Source organism: Salvia hispanica, chromosome 6 (assembly GCF_023119035.1).
Source record: "Salvia hispanica cultivar TCC Black 2014 chromosome 6, UniMelb_Shisp_WGS_1.0, whole genome shotgun sequence".
Lineage (NCBI taxonomy): Eukaryota > Viridiplantae > Streptophyta > Magnoliopsida > Lamiales > Lamiaceae > Salvia > Salvia hispanica.
The window spans coordinates 2,203,365-2,225,094 of record NC_062970.1 but is presented as its reverse complement, the minus strand read 5'-3'; the positions used below and the strand labels follow the sequence as shown (position 1 = coordinate 2,225,094).

General features: G+C 33.3%; 4 protein-coding genes and 1 non-coding gene across 6 annotated transcripts; 2 read left to right on the top strand and 3 right to left on the bottom strand.

The window, feature by feature from the left end:
• Positions 1 to 1,362: 1,362 nt before the first annotated feature.
• On the bottom strand, positions 1,363 to 2,363 carry LOC125196853 (auxin-responsive protein SAUR50). Of its 2 annotated transcripts, none has more exons than XM_048095514.1 (2): positions 2,262 to 2,363; positions 1,363 to 2,073 (listed from the first exon to the last, which is right to left on the bottom strand). In XM_048095514.1, the coding sequence occupies exon 2, from the start codon at positions 1,989 to 1,991 to the stop codon at positions 1,542 to 1,544; it is 450 nt and encodes a 149-aa protein (XP_047951471.1). In that variant the 5' UTR covers positions 1,992 to 2,073; positions 2,262 to 2,363; the 3' UTR covers positions 1,363 to 1,541. The 2 variants fall into 2 exon arrangements, with proteins under 2 accessions (XP_047951471.1, XP_047951470.1); XM_048095513.1 differs by having other exon boundaries at positions 2,193 to 2,360.
• A 320-nt stretch (positions 2,364 to 2,683) lies between these two features.
• Positions 2,684 to 2,765, top strand: TRNAA-UGC. Its single transcript has one exon. It is a non-coding gene; the product is annotated as a tRNA-Ala (tRNA).
• Positions 2,766 to 2,939: 174 nt separating this feature from the next.
• LOC125196848 lies at positions 2,940 to 4,527 on the bottom strand. The gene is made up of 2 exons (XM_048095508.1): positions 4,276 to 4,527; positions 2,940 to 3,304 (listed from the first exon to the last, which is right to left on the bottom strand). The coding sequence occupies exons 1-2, from the start codon at positions 4,455 to 4,457 to the stop codon at positions 3,169 to 3,171; spliced, it is 318 nt and encodes a 105-aa protein (XP_047951465.1). The 5' UTR covers positions 4,458 to 4,527; the 3' UTR covers positions 2,940 to 3,168.
• Positions 4,528 to 6,094: 1,567 nt separating this feature from the next.
• Positions 6,095 to 8,296, top strand: LOC125191713 (peroxiredoxin Q, chloroplastic). The gene is made up of 4 exons (XM_048089120.1): positions 6,095 to 6,365; positions 6,466 to 6,603; positions 7,484 to 7,573; positions 7,957 to 8,296. The coding sequence occupies exons 1-4, from the start codon at positions 6,168 to 6,170 to the stop codon at positions 8,173 to 8,175; spliced, it is 645 nt and encodes a 214-aa protein (XP_047945077.1). The 5' UTR covers positions 6,095 to 6,167; the 3' UTR covers positions 8,176 to 8,296.
• An 87-nt stretch (positions 8,297 to 8,383) lies between these two features.
• LOC125191712 (probable flavin-containing monooxygenase 1) lies at positions 8,384 to 11,225 on the bottom strand. The gene is made up of 5 exons (XM_048089119.1): positions 10,769 to 11,225; positions 10,395 to 10,635; positions 9,377 to 9,555; positions 8,947 to 9,299; positions 8,384 to 8,866 (listed from the first exon to the last, which is right to left on the bottom strand). The coding sequence occupies exons 1-5, from the start codon at positions 11,195 to 11,197 to the stop codon at positions 8,524 to 8,526; spliced, it is 1,545 nt and encodes a 514-aa protein (XP_047945076.1). The 5' UTR covers positions 11,198 to 11,225; the 3' UTR covers positions 8,384 to 8,523.
• Between the last annotated feature and the right edge of the window lie 10,505 nt (positions 11,226 to 21,730).

Here is a 21,730-nt window from a genome sequence, read left to right as displayed (position 1 = left end):
CAAAATTCGATGATGTTATATAATGAAGAAAGAATGCTTGGTAAGGTGTAAAATCTTTATTTATTGGTACACTTTTTAGTTAAATGCACACACTCATTATTAACAAAATTGATTTAAAAAGAAAAAAAAAAGAAATTTCATAACCCACCCCACCCCCTCTTTCTTCACTTGAGATCCTATGTATTTTGTGACCTCCGACTTATTTTTACTCTATTTTTTAATTTTAACTGTTTTCTAAATATATAATTAGAAATATTGTACATTAGTATATTACTATTTTTTAAAATATTATTCAAATAATAGTTTTTTTAAAATATCACATCACATGAGTAATATTCAGTTAATTGAAATTTTTTGATGTGACGACATCAATAAAGTAATCTGAATTGTTCATTTTGCTTTTAATAATTGATTTGATTGAAAGTGCACTTTATGATTAAAATGAAGACTACTAATAATAGTATGATGTATAGAGATTCCTTACCAAATTGGTAGTGTCTCTTGTAGAGCATATCACCAAAACAAATTCAATGTATGATATTAGAGATAGAAATGTTAAAGATCTTGAGTATAATAGTAACATGGATGTGTTTTTTTTTTCTTTATTACTAATTTCCAATTTTATTTTATTATATTTCAAAGATATGCCATGAAAATTAGACCTTATTAATTAAAGCTGGACTAAAATGATCATTCGCCTGGGCCCGGCCCAAAAAGCTCTAGCCTCTAGTAAAAAAATAGGCCCGACAAGCTCTTGAGGCTTGAATTTCAATTCGAAGATCAATTCTTAGCTAACTAAATCAAATTTTTGGTTTGCATAATTCACTGATAACTCAATTTTCACTAATTATCACATTGGAAGCTGGAAAAAAAATGATCATTCGCTTGGGCCCAGCCCGATAATCTTTAGTAAAAATTAGGCCCGCTTGGGTTTCGGCCCGACAAAGCCCTTGAATCTCAATTTGAAGATCAATTCTTAACAAGTTAATCAAATGTTTGATTCACATAATTCATTGATGACTCGGTTTTCACTCTAATTATTCCATTGGATGGCTATTTATGAACCTCAAATTCTATCGATCCGTACAATCTTATCTATCTCATCCATCAAACTGTCAAAGTATGATACCGAAAACGCTATATACTAAGAGATTAACACACAATTTACCGGCCAGAAGACAGTGAAATTGTTGAGTTCTATGCACGTAGTCAAGTTCGAATCCAAACACTCAAATACCGAACATGTACTGATGAAATAAAACATGAGGCTCGACAATTTAGATGTAAGCATACCATCTTACTTAGACCCTCATTATGAAATGGGCAATGCTTTGTTCATTAGAATGTATATAAGACAAGAAGTAAGATGTAAACATCAACCAACATATACACAAACCTCCTAAAATTCATTCCATGTCACAAAGATCAAGTTTGCACCTAACATATTTCTTTGATCAAATCAACATATTGAGTCACTAAACAATATCAAATTCCAAAATGAAGAACAAATTAAGTTAAGAAAAAATATGAACCTTTAATCATCAATCCTTATCATCCTGATCCTTCCTGTGACACTCCATACACTGCAGGAGATATTTGAACGTCTCGATCTCGCACGGGATAGTCAGCCCGCCACTGTGATCGAACCCAAACTCCTCCTCCGCCTTCTCCAGCAGCACCTTGAACAGGGGATCCCTAAGGTAGCTAGTTGGGATGATGAACCTCCGAAGCTCAGGGCCAACGTACACCGCAAGGTACCCTCTCGGGACATCCACAGGCGGGTCAGGGCTCTGGCACCCGTCCTCATCCGACTCAGCGTACGAGTTCGAAGTCCTCAGCCTCCTCGTAACCGCAGGCGAGATCCCGTGATGCGTAGGGGGGCTGCAGCCCCCCTTCGACCCAATCGTGGCCGTCTGCCACTTCTGGAGGAACTTCTTGAGGCTCACAATCTGCGCGATGCCCGTCGCCTTGCTTTCCCCGTCGTCGTCCATCGATCTAAGCTTAAAATTCGGCTTTTTCACCACAGAAAGGTTGAATCTTTAAACAAGTTTCTCTCATCAGATCATGCTTCTACTGCAAATCAACATATAAAAAGCAGATTAATGCAAAGCTAAGACAGCTAATCAAATGATTGCTAATGAATCAAACAAATCTGCACAATCAAGATTGCTTTTTTTGATCATATACACTACCTTTCTGTGCTGTGATTTTATATAATTCGTTCAATAATGATTGCATGTGATTGCAGCTAAGGCCTTTACCTCACATGGCGAAGGATGTGAAAAAAACATAATTAAATAGCAGAGGCATGATTATTGCAAAGCATCACGCCGCCTCTTCCTTTCTCCTTCTGTAAAGTCAAAAGAGGGTTATTATTAATTCAAGTTTAGTATAGACATTTTATCGAACAGTTTATGTCCATGGTAATGTTTGTCGATAGAATAACAAAATTACTCAGAATTAATTGAGTTCATATCATTTTTAATTGGTGTTTGATTCCAAACAAAATCTGGAAACAGATTTGAATCCAGCATTTCTCGCAGGAGGCACATGCACTCTCTGTATTTGGAATTTAGGATTAATCAAAAATCAAACTAATAAACTATCACGTGCGTGAAGAGGAGATCGGATTAATGAGACGCTATTAATTAATAAAGTATTATGAGACGAGATATTGAAGAGAGGGGATGTAGCTCAAATGGTAGAGCGCTCGCTTTGCATGCGAGAGGCACGGGAGGCACGGGGTTCGATCCCCCGCATCTCCATTTTTTTGGTAAAATATTTATTCTGACCTAATTAAATTTGGAATTTTTGCAATTTTAGTTATTTCGAGAGAACATGAACAAGATTTGATTATGATACTCAATTCCACTCCAATCACATTGAAGGTCATTGCAACGACGAATAGGCGAGAACAAAAGGCACAGAAGAACGAGGAGTTGCAAAGTATGTAATCATATGCAGGTGCAAGTTCGACTTCGGAGCAATGATATTTATCGACAAGTAGAATACCAGTCGGTATTTGTTTTCCAGAAAAGTGCAAACATTCAGCGATTTTCTAGCAATCTGTATGTATCTGGCGAAAGAATTCGGAAAGTCTTCTCATATTCCTATTTGGAGTACCTCAAGCAATTTTTGGGTTATCCTTACCCCCCTTCATGACCTACTTCAATCATCTTTCAGCCTTCTGAGAATTCTCGAGGCCCAGCGCTTGACACGTCGCTTCAGAGTGTAGCCAATGAAAACTCCAGCAACAAAGCAAAAGGCACAAAGCTTTGAGCAAGTCCCTACTGATATAAATTGCCTGTATAATGAAATTCATCAAAAAAGGAAATATGGACTTGAGTTTTCACATGAAAAAAATGCTTTTAACATATTTGGTATATACACATTTAGTCACACTTTTCAGGGAGGCTGCCTGATCTGACTAACTAGTAAAACTCGGAAAGGAATCATCAATCATCAATACAACAAAATACTACAAGAAAATGCATGAAATCCACAATGAAAAGAAATCATAATATCGGAATAAAGCAGCTCTAATTTCATGACCAGACACCGCTTTTATCTCGATCAGGAAAACTAAAATTGTTTCTTTCACATAACCAAAGAGTCGTTTCACCAGTAAACGCGGCCTACTGTGGTTTTTCAGAAGGCCAAATGGCAGTCGAAATTCATACACAAGCTGACTAGCTGTCCAAGCAAACGGCTTATGGCAGGATAAAATTTGCAAGGCTAGATTTCCTTGAAACTCCATCTCCACATTTCCAACTTACAAGACGAGTACGCTGGATCACACTAAGCGAAGGTGACTAAACACGAACCCGCACAAGTGCGCTAAATTTTTAACCTCTCGTGTGTAATTTCCTTTCAAGCTTCAACTAGTGACTCAATCCTGCAATTCTCTAAGCTGCATAATTTCCTAGGATCAACTAGTTACTCAATCCGGCAATTCATTTCTATATCCGCGATATGGTAAAAGAGTGTGCGAAACGCCAATCAACATACATCGACCAGAAAAACAAGCAATTCAAACAAGGTGGATTCTTAATCATTTCCTCAATAGCTAAAATCAAACACTAATATACCTAGATCCTCATATCCCCCAATTCCAAATGCAATTAACCTACAGACATCCGTAATCACAACAACGGCCACAAATTTCTCATTTTGCAAGCTAAAAACGGACAAAATCAGATACATGAGCAGAGAATTTTGGCATCTGCAGACTGCAAGCCTCTAACGCCAAGGGAAAAGATAAGAACAGGGATGTACCTTGAGGAGCGGGTGACCAATCGGCCAGACTGGTCAACGGATAACGCTGCCACCGACGAAGAAGAAAGAGAAGAGTTAAGAGGTTTAGCTTTCTCCAGAGAAGAGGCGTAGGTGCTGAATTTCTCCGCCGATTCTTGCACCTGTGATACCGCACTGCTGTATGCCTTCTGCAATCCTTCCATTTTCTTTGTCAAATTTCGATCTTCTTCGGTTTCACAATTGGGGATTTTGAATGTCAGGGTTTAGGGTTTGTATGTTACTATGTTTGTATGAGTCTTATTATTAGGGAAATAGCTTTAGTATTGCTCGAAAAGAAAGTCTTAGTAAATTTTAATTCAATAATTTAAATATCAATTACTCTCTCAGTTTCATAAAATAAAAAATTTGAAAAAACACAAATTTTAATAGTATAAAGTTAATCAAATAAAGAATGAACTATAAAATTGACACCTACGAATGACATATCGATCGCTAGAGGTGTCCATGTTTAAAAAAATGCCGTAAACCTCTACACAGTCACTTTTAACCTAAATGTCATTCCAAGAGTATTTTAGTACTATATAATTTATTTATTTTTAAAATATTATTTTCATTTAATTCATAAATATTGTAAATTTAATTTGATTGATAAATTAAAATACTTATCAAGTTTACGTATCTTGTCAGCTAGATATGTTTTTTTAAATAAAACAATAAATAATGTAATAGATGATATGATAATTAGAATTGGTAAGCATGCTAATTCATCAATTTTACCAAATTTTATTTACTATAATAAATGGTGAGTAAATGGAAAGACTAAAATGCCCTGGGCGACATTTTGGTAAAAAAGGAGGGTTAGAAGGGTATTGGAGACCGAATACAATGAAAAAAAGACCCCACATGATACTATACTAATACTTAGAGTGTAGTGTTACATTGCTAACTCAATGCTTAATTGCTAACTACAACTCAATAATAGCCATTAGATATTCAAATTAAAGGCCTAGATCATCAACCACAAAATATCAATACGATCAACAAAAAACGTCAATAAGGCTATAGGATTAATTCCAATAAAAATCAATAGGGGTATTAATGTCAAATTAGTTATAACTAACTCTTAAAAGAAATCCCAAAACTTTAAATTTATATAACATATATCAAATTAAAGATAATTTTATAAGGATTCCAACGATATACTACATGCATATGTTCCGACGTCAAAATTTGAAAAAAAAAATCTAGAATTTTGGTATTTTTCGTACACAGGTTAATGTCAATGCAGCTAAAATAATATGTCAATATAAAGCATATACAATGTCAATCCTAAATTTGTGTTGACATTCTCAAACCATTGTGTTGATATTTTCTAAAACACTATATTGACATTTTCATCCAAATCCCTAATTTGGCGTTTTTTTTATTTTTTTTGATTTAATTAATAAAAACGAAAATTACACGTGGCAAATTGTAGATCACACGTTTTTTTAAAATCATGTGACCTCAAATTAGTTGTAGTTAGCAATTAAATGATGAGTTACCAATTAATCACTCTCCAATACTTAAATGTGTTTTATATAGTTCACTATAAAATAAAAGAATATAAATAAAAAAATAATTAAAATAATACTATTAGCAGAGATTAATATCTATAATATATTTATCAAAATACCTACATAAAAAAGGGCAAAATTTAAACCTGTGCACAGTTGAAGTTAAGGCAAGAGCCTTGAGCATTAAACGGTGGGATACAAATTGTCCACGGTGTCTTCCACAATCCTTACACCTACTTCATCTATGCCTTATCTTTTTCTTCGATTCTTAACCAATTCTTGTTAAATTTTTGAAAAAAATTAGTTCTTGCAGTTCTACTGAAGAATAGGAGAGAGAAGGCTCTGCATTGCTTCAAAATGGCTTCAATTTCTCTGCACACAGCTCACTCCTTCCCTTCTTCACTCCACACTCAAACCCCAAAAACAGCACTATCTCACAATCTCCCCATTCTCTCAAAATCTTCACAGTCCCAATTCCATGGCCTCAAGCTCTCTAATTCGTCCCACCTCTCAATCCCATCTCCTGTTTCTGCCAAATCCGCCGTTGTCGCCAAGGTACATTTACCAAGATTGCATTTTTATATCTTTCATGTAATTTGGTATGGAATATGTAGTGGAATTTTGTTTCTTGATGGGAAAATGTGATTATTTATAGGTGTCGGAAGGGACACAAGCACCAGCATTTACATTGAAGGATCAAAATGGGAGGAGTGTGAGCCTCTCCAAATTCAAAGGCAAGCCTGTGGTTGTCTATTTCTACCCTGCTGATGAAACCCCTGGCTGCACTAAGCAGGTACCATTGTGTGTGTGTGTGTGTGTGTGTTGTTAATGTGATTTGTAGTATGTTGTTTGAGAGTCTGTGATGAAAATGGCACTTAGTTATCATTAGGCTGTGGTGTTTGGTGGTTCTCTGTGTTTTAACTCAGGAATTCATGTTTACCTTTTGGAATCAAGTTGCAATTATAGAGTTTGAAAATGAAGCATGGCAGTGGCTTTTATTCATGAATTGTATGTTTGAAAATCGAATTGAAATGCGGGAAAATAAATGTTGGAATGAAAGAATGTTGAAGAGCTTGGGACTGAATTGTACTCCCTCCGTTCCATAGTAATGGAGGCGTTTCTTTTCGGCACGGAGATTAAGAAAAATTGTATTAGGTGAGTTAAGTAAAAGGAGAGTAGAGTGGAAAATGAAAAAAGGTAGAGAGATGAAGAGAGAATAAAGTAGGAGAGAGTAAATTAGGTGTGGAAAAATGTGTTGACTTTTACTAAAAATGGAAATGACTCTATTACTATGGAACGTACCAAAATGGCAAAATGGCTCTATTACTATGGAACGGAGGGAGTATTAGCTTGGTTGATTTCAAAGTATTACACATGTCTTCTTTTATGGAGTATGAGAATGCTGATTGTTATCTATCCTATAACTATAAGGCATGTTGTCTTGGTTAAATGCAAGGCTAATTGCGGAAATTTGACTCTTTCCAGTTTCCACAATAAGATGATCTTGTAGTTTTGTCTTCATCTTTGATACCTGCCTTGTATCATCTAGCATTTCATCTGTTCTAGTTTTTAGAATCATTTGAGAAATTGCTTAATTAGGGAGTAGTAAATCAGTTGTGCATACATGATTCTTACAGAAGATTGTACCTGTTGATGTTTTCACATGTTTGCAGGCGTGTGCTTTCAGAGACTCGTACGAAAAATTCAAGAAAGCAGGAGCCGAGGTTATTGGGATCAGTGGTGATGATACCTCATCACACAAGGTATAAGAAACTAACTTTGTTGCCTATGGTTTATCTTTGTAAATTTTATTCGCCTTTGAACTGAGAACTATCATTTGATCCATTCTCAAAGCCTCATAAGCTCTTACTCGATAGACTTTCTTCAGTTATATGGCAGTAACTTAAAGATCTAGAAAGCTTAGTTTACAATCTTGATTCCTGCGTTTATTCAGGAGAGTGATTTCGTTTTCTACAAAACATTTTCTAGTTACTTTTGACCATTAGGGCTCCACTTTAGAGATCAATAGTCTTGTCTCAGCTAGCTTCGTGTTACTCTTTCTGCCACTGTCGAAAGAGAATATAGCATATACAGAGAACCTTGTTATGGGAACTGACCTAATTCATGTGTCATGTTGTTGTGCAAGGCCTTTGCGGAGAAATACAAACTCCCGTTTACCCTACTCAGTGACGAGGGCAACAAGGTCAGAAAAGACTGGGGCGTCCCATCTGACCTCTTTGGTGCGCTTCCTGGAAGGCAGACCTACGTCCTCGACAAAAATGGAGTATGTCGCCTTGTCTACAACAATCAGTTCCAACCTGAGAAGCACATCGATGAGACCTTGAAGTTTCTTAAAAGCGTCTGAAAACGACCCGTATCCACCTTCTCAACATCTTCCTCTGTTGAAATTTATGCCTACTTTTCTAGAGAATATGATGCTGATGTATCACTGTTACTACATCTATTGAAAAGGGAACCTTGTCTTTTTTCTCTTGTGTTTAGTATCTTTTGGTTTGATTTGGTAAAATAAAACATACACATGATCATAGAAAAATATGATAAATAACATTTTATTGATTTGAAATTACATTATTTAATCTACTTTCACTACATCTTATTTTCCATATGTGAAAAGAAATTGAACAACATACAATAGTTAGTACTTAGAAAGAAAAATGGATGTGACATATTTATATTAATCAAGATTTGATTTTTATTTCTCCTTTTCATAGTCTTGGCTGCTGTAAGGGCTGAAGATCTCTGCAATCCAGTTCTTCTTCCTGTAAGAGCTCCACCCCATCTCTTCGCAGATCTCGTCGCTGTGGTTGATGCTGAAGGTCGAGATGCAGCTCCGTTTGTAGAACCGTGTCGTCCTCTTCATGATCTCCATCTCCTCCGTCGTCTGCTTCAGCATCCTCTCCACGCCCGGGAGCTTGAACTGCTCGTCCACCAGCTGCGACAGCCACTTGCATCGTATCTCAGCCGTGTGCAGATTCGACACGCTCTCGATGTAGCCCACGAACGCCATGTTCGGAATCAGAGGGTTGATTGTTCCTCTGCAAAAAAGCATCGATCAACGGTGAATATCTCTTTTCATTCCATCGTACCAAGAAAGGCCTAAAACAGCGACAGTTACCTATACAACGGCATCATGCCAGAAGGGAACTCGAGGAGGCAGCGAAAAGGGTCCGGGACAATCGCCTTCAGCTTCCTCTTCCCGTCAAAACCAGTAGCGAGAACGACCACGTCAGCATCCAGCCTCGTCCCATCCTCGAACTCGACACCCCCCTCCCAAAACCACCACTTCGCGGCCGTCCTCTTGATGACAATGCTGCCCTTGTCGGCCTCCGAGAAGAAGTTCTCGGGGAGGATGGCCATCTGGCAAGAGGCGTAGTCCTCCTCGAAAGGGTGCTCGGGTTTCAACCCGTACTTCTCCAACGGAAGCTTCCACGTCAAGTAGGACTCGACAGTCTTCGACACAGCCCTCCTCTGCAATCAAGGCATCCATCAACACCAAATCATAACAAAATGAAGCTCAAGATTATGCATAATCATAGAGTTATTACCACTGGAGAGAGCATGTGGCAAAGGAGGGATCTCAGAAATCCTTGATTAGGGCGTTCATGTAAGAACTGAGATGCCCTTGTTGAATAGAACATGTAAAAAGGCAAACCCCAAACTGAGTAATGTGGAACTGTCCAATGCAGAGATCTCACCACCATGGTGCAGGGCTGCCCGTCCGGTCCTAAAATCGCAACACGAAAAAAATTGTTCCGAGATTAATTTTGTCACAAGGGAACACCAAGATATGCTAAAATTTGAGTTTGACATTTCGAGATAGTAATTTTCGTAGTAGTATGATTTTTTTTTATGTTAGAGGCTTGTGCACAACGATTCACACCAACTAATCGGTAATATTATACTGAAATTTTGTATGTGCGTCCGCCATTGTTGATAAGCCAAGACTAATTCAACGTGATGTTGTTCTCAGATTATATATCAGACCATATCTATCCAATCGAATGATATTTATAAGACTTAATCTTATCTAATCTATCAAACCAAACATGTCCGAACGAGGCAGAAAATATAACTATGACACATCATTGTCTAAACTTTAGTTGAAAGAGTGAGAAAATGAGTCTTTTTTGTTTGGCTCTATTTTTTTTTTCTACAAATAAGCAGCCAGCATTTAACTAATATTCAACCAAGAATTAATTAAAAATGAAACTAGTACAACATATCCCTATTTAATTTTGTTGGTGAAACAACATTAAATGATTCAAATATCGTTACATGTGGTAGTGAGGGTGTGAAACAAGTAGAAAGATTCTGAGACTTTGAATTCAATTTCTAAAATAATCCCAAAATGGCAAAGTTGACTCATCGAATCATTCTTAATAAGGCATCAAAATTAAAGAAAACGTATAAACATATAATGTTTCTCATTATTATAAACTTGAAATCAAATTAATTAAGACAAATACCAAGTCCAAGTTTGTGCGTCCACATTACTTAAAAAATTCCATGCAGCATCAAATATTAATCCACAAATCTGACTTAGGAAATTTCCCAAAAAAATACCTTGATTCGCTTCTGCACATTCGACAGCCAAATCAATGGCTGATTTTTTGTAGCCGAAGACGACGACCTTCTTCCCCTTCATCAGCTCAGTCGATTCGGTCTCGTTGAGTTTGCAGTAGTCGATAGTGTGCATAACTTTCCCCTTAAAAATTTCCGGGCCTTTGTTGCCCGGGAATTTAGGGATCGCCGGCACGTCACCGTACTTTCCGGTGCAGATCACGAGAAACTCGAACGAATACCACTACATAAACCAATTTATATAATTATAATAAAATACTATTATATTACGCGTTTTTTGTTACTGTCTGTAATTTCTGCTGCGTATCATTTTATAAAAAAAACATGCATGCATAATTGATAAAACAATTAATAACCTTAATATTCTCCGAATCCTCGGCCCGGACCCCGACTTCCCAGACAGGGTGGCCGGGGAGGAGGGTCCCGTATTGGGCGCATTTATCGTCGTTTCCTCGGCCAACGAAGCGGAGCTCGACGACCTTGGAGTTGAACTTGACGAACTTGAGGATGTCGAAGTGGGACGCGTACGAGTGCAAGTAATCCAAGACCTCTTGGGCGGAGGGGAAGCTCATGTTGTCCCTCTGAGTCCACGGGAAATCCGAGAACTCATAGTCGCAACGAGGGGTTTGGAGTTTAGTTGATCTGTACGAACTGTGCCTCCAAACCCCTCCAATAGAGCCGGTGGCTTCAAAAACCACCGGCTCATATTTGGCCATCTGCTTAGCGGCCGCGAGGCCGCTAATGCCGCCGCCGATGATGCCGATTTTGTGGGACTCGATTGCCATATTGGTGAAATGAGAGAGCAAGATTTGGTTGTTTTGGCTGTTTTGGTTTAGAGGCTTTGGAGATTATGAGTTTTAAGCATGTGTTGGTTTAGTATTTATAGAGAAAATTTTGTGATAATTGCATGGGATGGTTCGTGAAATTTTCTTGGATTATTAAACCGGGTTGAACCGGGTCACATCAATATTTTTTGGGGTCTACTTAAATCACATGTGATTGGACTATGATGGTCAAGTGTGTTTAGGGAAATGAGTTGAAATTAATACAACTTTCTAAATTTGTTGGTTTGTAAATTTTCTTTTTATTCAAGGGGACAAGCTCGTGTTCAAAGGAAGGCAAGAAGTGTTCCCTTTTTTTAATTTGGCATGCCAACGGCTCGGGTAGGGCGGTCCCGAGCCGTCGGCTACTTGAAATATTCGAATTTCGGATCGGATTGGGACGTATTTCTATTAGGTTTGGTATACTACTTCCGAATGTTTGGCAATTTTGGATAGGATTGGAACATATTCTACTTCTATTAGGTGCAATTTTTAACTTATGTACTACAAAATGTTTACTAGAAGTATAAAATTATTACTATACATAGAGTCTATTTGTGAAATGGGTGGGATTCTAACTAAACCTTCAAATTAATTCACCACACATATTAGTAGTATTATCATATTGCACACACGACATAAATTGCAGGAAATGGAGCTGATATATACAGAAGATTAGAATAAGTTAGGGAAATTATCTAATTAACTGCAATTTTTGAAAAGTTGGTTGTATAAATGAATTATCCTTGAAAAAAGGAATTATAACCCTTTTGCGGCGTTTATCTTTGTATCGTCCACTTTTTTAGAAATGAAAAATATTTAAATTTCGCGCATATAAAAACTTATGTTTTAAGGGTCAAAAATTGAGACGCAATTACTAGCGTTTGAATTTTTTTAAAATTAACCATAATTTAAGACACAAAAGAAAGCGTCCATAAGTTAAGAACAAAATTATCTCAATCTTTTGCTTTTAGGATGATTTTGTTTGTATCTCTTAATTTTAGTTGTGACACCAATAATAAGGACACTTTGTGAAGCGTTGGTTAAATAATTAGACACCCAAATTAGCGTCCTTAATAACATTAAAAATGTCCTTGTAGTGAATTTCTTGTATTGGGGTGATTCTAGTTATTAATTCATTCTCCTAATAAAAATGTACTAATCTACATTGATTTCAACCTAATTAGGTTCTTTCATTAACTAATTTTTTATATTTTAAGATAAGTAATCAACTTGAATTTCCATTTTTTAATTAGTTGTTAAAGTTCTAATGAAAGTCTGTTATATAAACAATCTTAAGCACACAATTACAACATAAAATGAAACTCGTGATTTTATGTGGAAAAGGAAACAACCAAGAAAATAAGATTAAACCTAAGAAAATCAATGAAATTCCGAATGTTATATTGTGTATGTGTATGTGTATGTGTATGTGTATGTGTATGTGTACGTGTGTGTGTGTAAATTGAATCAAGAAATCTGTTTTCTAACGATTAATATACTATTATATATAGTTAACTTAATAACTAATGAAAGTCTTGTAATTTCAAGATTTTCTGTGAATGGGGATTGGAGTTCCACTGCAATTTCGTTACTATATTATTTAATCACCAATAGGCTACGTACAGCAATTTTGTTGTATACAATTATTTAGTTAATTATTATGTGATGTCATACTCGTAAAAATTGGTGAATTTCAATAATTTAATAAAAATAGATAAACTAATTTAATCATGATTAAAGATACAAGTTGATTTGTATCCTTGTCTTCAAAATAAATAAAACCTACATTTATATTGTGTATTAAATTATTAATACAATAAATACATCTATCTCATTTCACTCTCAAAGTAGTGACACATCTTTCTTTATTGATTATTAAATAGGAAATGTATTATTATAAGTAAGACATTTTTTACATAATACTATTAAATTTGATAAATTTATATAAATAGACTATTACTATTACCACATTTCAGGCGATGTATAATGCAAGCTATACATTTAGTCTTACAAGAAAATGTCAAACTTTCTTTATTTGGTGAGTTGTAATTATTTGCATATCTATTTGAAAAGTTCAACATAAAATTTATTGTATTGGAATACACACTCTTATAATAATAAACGATTAATATTATCATATTTACACCGTTGCTATTAAATTATACTATAAATGCTAGTAATAGATTATATGTGTAAGGAAAATCATATTTTATGAAACAATATTGCATTTTATACAATGTAATGATTTTGAATATAAGACAAATCATACTGTTTGTATACTTCATTAGTGTCTTTGAATTTTGATTTCTTGACAAAATGTGTGAGGTGATGATGTGTCAATTATTGCTTTCCAACTTCAAAATTATTTGAATATAAATGAGATTTGAAACTAAAAAGTTCGTGCGAAATAATATTTGTAATAATGCATTAATGATTCATTCCCCATTGCTGTTGCTTTGAAAAGACCCGTATTTATTTTGCTTGACATTTAACTTTGATCGATTTTTGCAGAAAATTATTTGTTGAATAGAAAAGTATACACAATGCATCCTTGAAAATCTTATACTGAGTACTTTATAATTTATTTGTATATTTCTATATAGGGATACGATTAGTTGATAAATTTCTTCATTTGATAACTAATAATTATGTCAACAAGCTATGTTATGGAGGTTAATACGAAGACATTTGTAGTTGACGTATATGTCAACTACATTTAGTTGACATACACATGCCTTCATGTTGATATCTGTAACGTATGTTGTTGATATAATTATCAGTTAGCAATTTAAAATAGTTGTCCACATAACAAGACCCCTTCATAGGGGTGGGGAATTATACCAAAATACCGGAATACCGGACTTATCTTACCGAAAAAATATCAAAAATACCGATTTTTTGGTATACCGTAGTTTTCGGTACGGTAACGATATTAGATTTCCTATACCGCGGTATACCGGTATATAACGGCGTACCAAAGATTTAGTATATATTCCGATATATACTGACAGTTTGGTATACCGTTGATTATTAAATATATAAATATATATTTATGTGATATTTATAGGATTATTATTAAATATATAAAACCCTTATATTTATAGCGGTTGTATCCTCCATTTTCAGTCTCATCTACAAGTAATGTCTTTGTCAAATTCACCAACAAGGTTCTAAGAAATGAAGAAAATGTTGCTCATGATTTTATAATTTATTTTTGATTTGGTTGTCAAAGTTTTATAAATTTGAATATTAGAATGACAGTAAGGAGTTTAATTGTTTTATACTTTTTGAAGTAGTTGAACAATAGAATTGTTTTTTTTATATATTTTAGGTATAATATAGTATTATTTTTCCGGTATAACGGTATGTCGTAACCAAGTTCGGTATACCGTAAAAGTATGGTATACCGGAATGCGGTACGATGTACCGGAAACATGGTGCGGTAACGGTATAAAAAACTACCATACCGAATTTCCGGTGTACCGAACTCCGGTATACCGAAAAATTCGGTACGGTATCGGTATGGTGTTTTGTCATACCGTAACTTTCAGTACGGTATACGGTATGACACTCAAAGTACGGTATACCGTACCGAACCACCCCTACCCCTTCATATATATGTAGACATTAATATTGATGCATATCTAGTTAGCTAGCTAGTATAGGGTTCGCTTATAATATGTTTAGTATAGTAAATTTTTTTATATAAAAGTAATGGTTGGAGTTAAAATTGGCAAGCAATAGTAAAGAAAAAATTTAGAAAAAAAACCACAGTAAAAGCAAGTGAAAACAACGAATAGACAAATTCAAACATTCTATCTAAAACTATTACTATTAAATAAGAAAAGTACCAGACGAACACAAGAAAACAAAAGCAAATGAGCATCACAATTCACACGTATTAGCATTATTCGCCAACATGAGATCTTACAACATATCCAAACCAATGAGAAACGACAATTAGTTTTCACCTTTGACTCATAATGAAATTCTACAGTACTATTTAAAAAACTCATAAATAAAAACGACAATTAATTTTCACCTTTGACTCATAATGAAATTCTACAGTACGATTTATAATATTATAGCCGTATATATTTTTAATACCTCTAGATATTTCGATAAAAAAAAAAAAAAAACACAGCTGAAATTTCTATTTTCTATCTCAATGGAAGTATAATGAAAAATCGTTGTTCATTAAATGCCCACGATTTCTTTTGAGCGTCTTTGTCCGGTTATTCTTCTGAATGTGTCAAAGTCGCATTTTATTCAAAAGCGTGACATCAAACCAGTAAATCAAACAACATTGATTTCTATTTCACATGATTCCAAACACTTAATTTCACACTTAGTAATTAATTCTAGTAGTCAGTATGAGTTGAATCACATTTTTTACTTAAACATTGAATATACATTAATAATATGTGGAACAATTAATAAGAAAAAATTAGAAATTTAATCAAGGAAGTGTTCAATGTGGATCATAGGTTTTGTTGGTTTTTTTCTTTATTATTTATATAGCACACATTTTTAGTAAAAAATCTTATTATTCACCTGAAATAGCCAACTTTATTTTTTACTATAATTTATCATTTTTGTAAGTTCTATTTTCATATATTTATAAATTAAAAATAAATTATTACAAATATAATTACCGAAAATTAGTTGATAGTTTACATAATTAAAAAACCCATAATCTTTGTTGTTAGTTTCTGGTTATATTTAACATTATTTTTCAATAATAAACAGTCATGTAACTAATGATCATATCACACAATTAATTAATCAATGTCATAATCATACACCGAAAAAAATTAAAATGGGCAGCCGAGACCCGCACGACCTCACCCAACGCCTCATACCCGGCCAACGTCGTGGCTGCTCATACACGACCACACTCGCAGCAAAGCAGCACATCGTTTGTGCTAAGCCATACGTTAATACTCTTATGAACTGCTTTTGTATTGCTACTTTAATGTTTGTCATTCTTTTAGTTAAAACATTTTGTAACAAATAAAAAATTCATAGAGTAACATAATAGTACAAAATACAACATTAGGATATTTAAAATTACTTTCATCTAAATTGTTCTACTATTTATGATTGTGTAGTAAGTATTAGAATACATTACACAACCGAGTTGACAATTTCATGTAGTACAACAATTATGTCACTATTATATGTATATAGAATCTTTTACAATTTCAACATATATTTTTCACATGATTAAATATATTTGGCAACATTATATAGTGCCAAAATCCAAATTATTTTTTCCTCGAATATTCATATGAATTGCAAGCCAAATACTAGAAACAAGATTAATTAGTTGCTTGAATTTGTTGAGGTCTTGACCATGACTCACATGCCTCCAATCTAAACACTTTAATTGACTTATACCCTCAAGTCAACCAATTGTTCAAACATTTGAATATCTGCAAAGTCAACCAAGTAAAGTTTAATGTTTATAATCAAGATTAATACTAATATACAATTACATGTACTGCGTAAATACGTGGGACTTTGGACTGAAATTTACAGATATAATTATAAAACAGCTTAGCCCCACATTATATAAATTAACAAATGCAATCATTCACTAATCAGTGCCCAAGTAGTCATGACTCATGCATGACCTCATTTTTATAGATCAAATTTTTTTTATAGTTTCTAGTGTTCATATCTTAATTATCTCATTGATAATCAAATCTTGAACTTGTCCACAAAGTTGTTGTATATAAATGCTACTACTAGAATTCAAATTTTTATAAAGAAATAATTAATGATGTTCTTGGACTCTTGTTTACGAATTATGATGTTATTCAGCTATAAGTAGCCTGTTGTAATTCAATTTCAAATATTATTGTAAATAGATTTTAGCATAAGTAGAAAATAGTAATGATGTAAAGATATTTTAGCATTAAATAAGATCATTAATTTATTAACATTTGTTAAAATTTATAAATTGCATAGCTTTATTCTTGAAAAATTGCTCTTACCCCCCAACTATGGTGTCTCCTGAATCAACGAGTTAATTCACTTTAAGTATAACGATATCTCAATCTTAAGCATTGTCCTAATAAATTGGCTAATTCTTCTTCGCTTTTGAGTACTCTAGTAGATAAGAGTGTCGCGGCATATGACGCATTTAAATTCTCGAACATTGTCAATTGGTGCGGTTTAAGGCTTTAATTTAGTGATTGTTTATACTATTTGCGAGTTTTTTTTATACTTATGGTTACCATATCTCTCATTGGTAGTTTGAGGAGATCGTGTTAGTTATTGTGTAGGCTTTGTTTGATATGACGTGTTTTGCGAGAAAGGCAGGTTTGTTATTGTCGTATGTTGTTGATGTTGTTTTTTTTCAGTTGGTTTATGGTTTATGTTCATTAGTAGCTTATGTGTTGCTCTTTCAGAATATTTTTTTTTATTATGTATTGATTTATTATTTGTTTGGATTATAATTGTCAGTTCCTTCACTTTAAAAGGAATATTCGAAGACATGGAAAGAAATTTAGAACCATCATTTTAAAGCACTCTGTATACTTTTCTTTCGAAATTCAAATCGTATTTGTTTGTTTAAATCCGATTATTCATTTATTCTAATTATTTTGTGTGATGCACCACTTGTAGTTGCTTGTTACCCATTTCCACAACTGGCATCTACCCATAGTCCATAGATGCATGAATACATCATTTTCATCGTTTTGATTTCACTTTAATTGTAACATGAGTCTTTTGTCATCTAAGTATGATTTTCCATTTCTATATTCCCTTTTTATATTATTAGTATTTGGGAATGCGAGAGATGGTCGAGTTTGAAGTTTAACCTTTTTATGTCTACGAAAAGGTCATTTCTATATTGTAATTAACATCTCAATTAAGAGTAAGCTGTTGAATATTTTAGTGTAATTGGATTTAACTTGATTGATCAATATTATTATAATGAGACATATATAAGTTTGGAGGTGTGGAGTGCACGCTTATTTGAATTCATTACGATGTTAGGGGCGAAGCCCCTAACAGATGGGCGGGGTCCGGGGGCAGCGCCCCCGGGTAGCGGGGTCCAAGGGGCGGCAGGCCCTGGCTGGGGTCGAAAATGTTATTTCTGAAAGTCAAAGGACTAGTTTGCAATTTTGGAAACCTTTGAAAAAACAGTTAATTTCGGTTATGAAATTAACAGATGCGTCTGTTCATCTTGTTAAATACTGATCGATTCTTGTTTGGTTCATATATTCTTTTTCTCAGATATCAACATAAGAAAGTTCTGATTTTTCTCTGAATTGTATCCGATCAAATATTTTGGTAGAACCACCGAAATTGATTTGATCTGAAAGTGATTTCATCACAACTTTCAGATTATCCGTTATGTTTCTGTTCAGTATATTGAATCTCCCTAACATAAGCTTAAGTAGCGAAAGATCGATATAGTTTTATCTTGGAATAATAGCTATTTAAATCAAGAATTTTGGTCAAATTCAGGTCAGTTGCATAAAGTTTCAAAATGTAAGACTCCTAGCATTAAATTAGAAAGTAAAACAAAAATAAATAAATAAATAAATAAAATACTCCCTTCGTCCCTTAAATTTTGCCATACTTTGACCAGACACGGATTTTAAAAACTGTAATGGAAAGTGAGTTAAAAAAATTAGTAGAGAGTGGATCATACTTTTATATATTAGTTTTATACTAACATGTGAGTTGGAATGAGTTAATGGAATATATGATCCACTACTAAAAATGGTAATTAAATGTGACAAATTTGATTGTATATACGGACGGAAATGAAAATATGTGACAAAATTTAAGGGACGGAGGGAGTGCTTATTTTACTAAAATGTTGTATAGATCATTTTATACATAGATGAGATAATTAAGAAAAATTAAAATTCCGTTATTTAATTTCATTTGATGACCAGAATTTGGCCAATCAATTGTGATTTAAATGGTTGACATTGAATTTATCTTCAATTTGAAAATTAAAAGATATAATCTTAATTAATGGAGCAAAAGACAATGAAATAAAAGAGATTATCATTTTCCATGTTCCCATTAACGTCTACTTGTTGTACTAAATGATGAAATGGAACATCATATTAGTATTCAATTAGTCAACCCAGCCAAATAATACTCCATGTTTGAACTTGACTCATAAAGTTATAAACAACCGAAGTTAATTATTCATAATTTGAGTTAGATTTTCTTAATGTTCAGCACATTATATTATGTGCTTCTAACAAATGAGTATCTAAAATAATATAATATGATCGATAAATATGTACTCACTTATCTATTTTTATTTATAATCACATTGTTCTGGACCAGATCAACAAACTTAACTTTTTAAGGAAAAAGTTCTCATATTCAAGAATTTTGGGTCGTTACCTTTAAATTTAATTTCATTTATCCATTAAAAAACATAATAGTGGGATTTAACATAATTACGTAAGTCAGAAAAAAGACCGGACTCAACATAACTATCAATCCGATCTCTATTGTCGGTTCAACTTCTTTAGGTGTAAAAATTTAGTAATCTTGACACATTGGCGTATCTAACTAAATACTACAATTGTAATTAGTTGGACACGCCACGTGAGAACATGTCTACCATTAAATTTTTCTCATTCTTTAGAGATGAATCATTAGTAAGGGTCCTTGTCTAATCCGGAAACAACAAAGATTAAGGTAGGGTGAACATTCAGATCGTGGATCAGATTTTTGCCCAATTCGAATTGATCCACAAATTCAATTTTTTTTAATAACATAAATCCAATATATAATAAATTTAATTAAATCTGAACCAAATAGAAAAATCTCGAATTATACGAAAAATTTCAAAAAAATCAAAATTAAGTTTTTATTATTATTTAGGTTAAAAAGATCGGTGTTAGGCTTTTCCGATTTAAAACAAACAATTCAAATCGATCAGAAAATCTGAATTTTAACGGAAAAATTATGTTCTATTACAAGACTAAGTTAATATTTTGATTTGATTCAATTCGGTTGTTATGGTTATTTGTTGATCCAATAGGAGACCAAAATATCATATAAAAATTTTAAAAAAAAAGATGACAAGAAATATTTCTTTATACTTTCTAGATAAATTAGTTTTTGACAAATATTACAAGACTCTGACATTTCGATCCAAGGCTTAAAAAGATTGGTTTGGATTTATTCAATATTATAGGGTTTGAAAAATTGACGGTGAAGTGGAGAAATTTGAATAATTTTTTTTTGTTTTTGTTTTTTTTGATAGCATAAACTAAGTTCACAGTAAATAGAGTCAGCTGCTCCCCTTTGACGGGTTGTTGAAAAATTCAATAGGCAAAATAATAATAATAATAATATTAGAAATGGTTTTGTTTCCACCAAATTTAACCTGGAATTACTCGACCAGTTAGTAAAACATCCTAGATTTCAACTTTTCATATTTTGTCATAAATATCGTCAAAGCAATGGACTTGGACTGTCTAACCACTTTTACAAATATATAATATTATCTTTGTCAATAGAAAAAATAGACAAAATTGTAAATAACACGGGTTTTAATATGCAATCGGTAAGTAAGAGATAGAAGAAAAAAGTGGTGTAAGTAGTGTTGGTAGATTGTGGGATCCACTGTGATCAAATGAAAACTCTAAATATTGTACAAACTCAAAACTATGATCTGGACTATTGAAAAATGTCAACAGATCACAAAAAAACATCAACAGGAAAATGTCAACAGAATTTCAACAGTAGTCAATGATTTATATTGTGTTGATATTGCGTTGATATTGTGTTGACATTAAAATCTTGAAATTTTACATTGTGTTGATATTGTATTGAAACTGTGTTGAAGCTGTGTTGATGAGTTTTGAGTTTGTACAATATATAAGTTTGCATTTTATCACTACCCTTTAGAATGATGTGTATAGTTTATATTTGTTTAAAACTTTCCATATTTAGGATTAGTCTAATTTGTTGGACACCCCAAAATGATAAAATTAATCTATTTTTTATGAACAAAGGTAGTATATATAATATATACTCCTTAGTTAAGTATTTAGAACGTTTTAGTTTGAGAATACGATAAATAATTACTTTCTTTTTGTTTTGTTCCCTCTATTCATCTCTCTTACTTTATGTCTGATTTCGTTTGTTACAGATGTTAGAGAAATGAATTGTTGATAATGAGTAATGAAATATGAAAATTAGATAATGAGCTATTAATAATTAGCTTTTAAATTAAAATTGAGAGTATCACTTATATGAGAGTGGTGAAATGAAGAATCATGAGATATATTCTAATCTTAACATTGTTAGGTGTATTAATCTTGTTTTGTCTTATTTTCCTTTTTTTGTTGTTGATTGTTGTCTGTTCATATAGCTTGTTAAGCCGATGTTATTTCGGTATTTTTGTTGCTCATATTTGTTTCTTTTAGCTGCCTTGAATATTGTACCTATGTTGCTCTAACACTTGTTATGTTTTTGGTTTAAGTCCTTTATCCAATA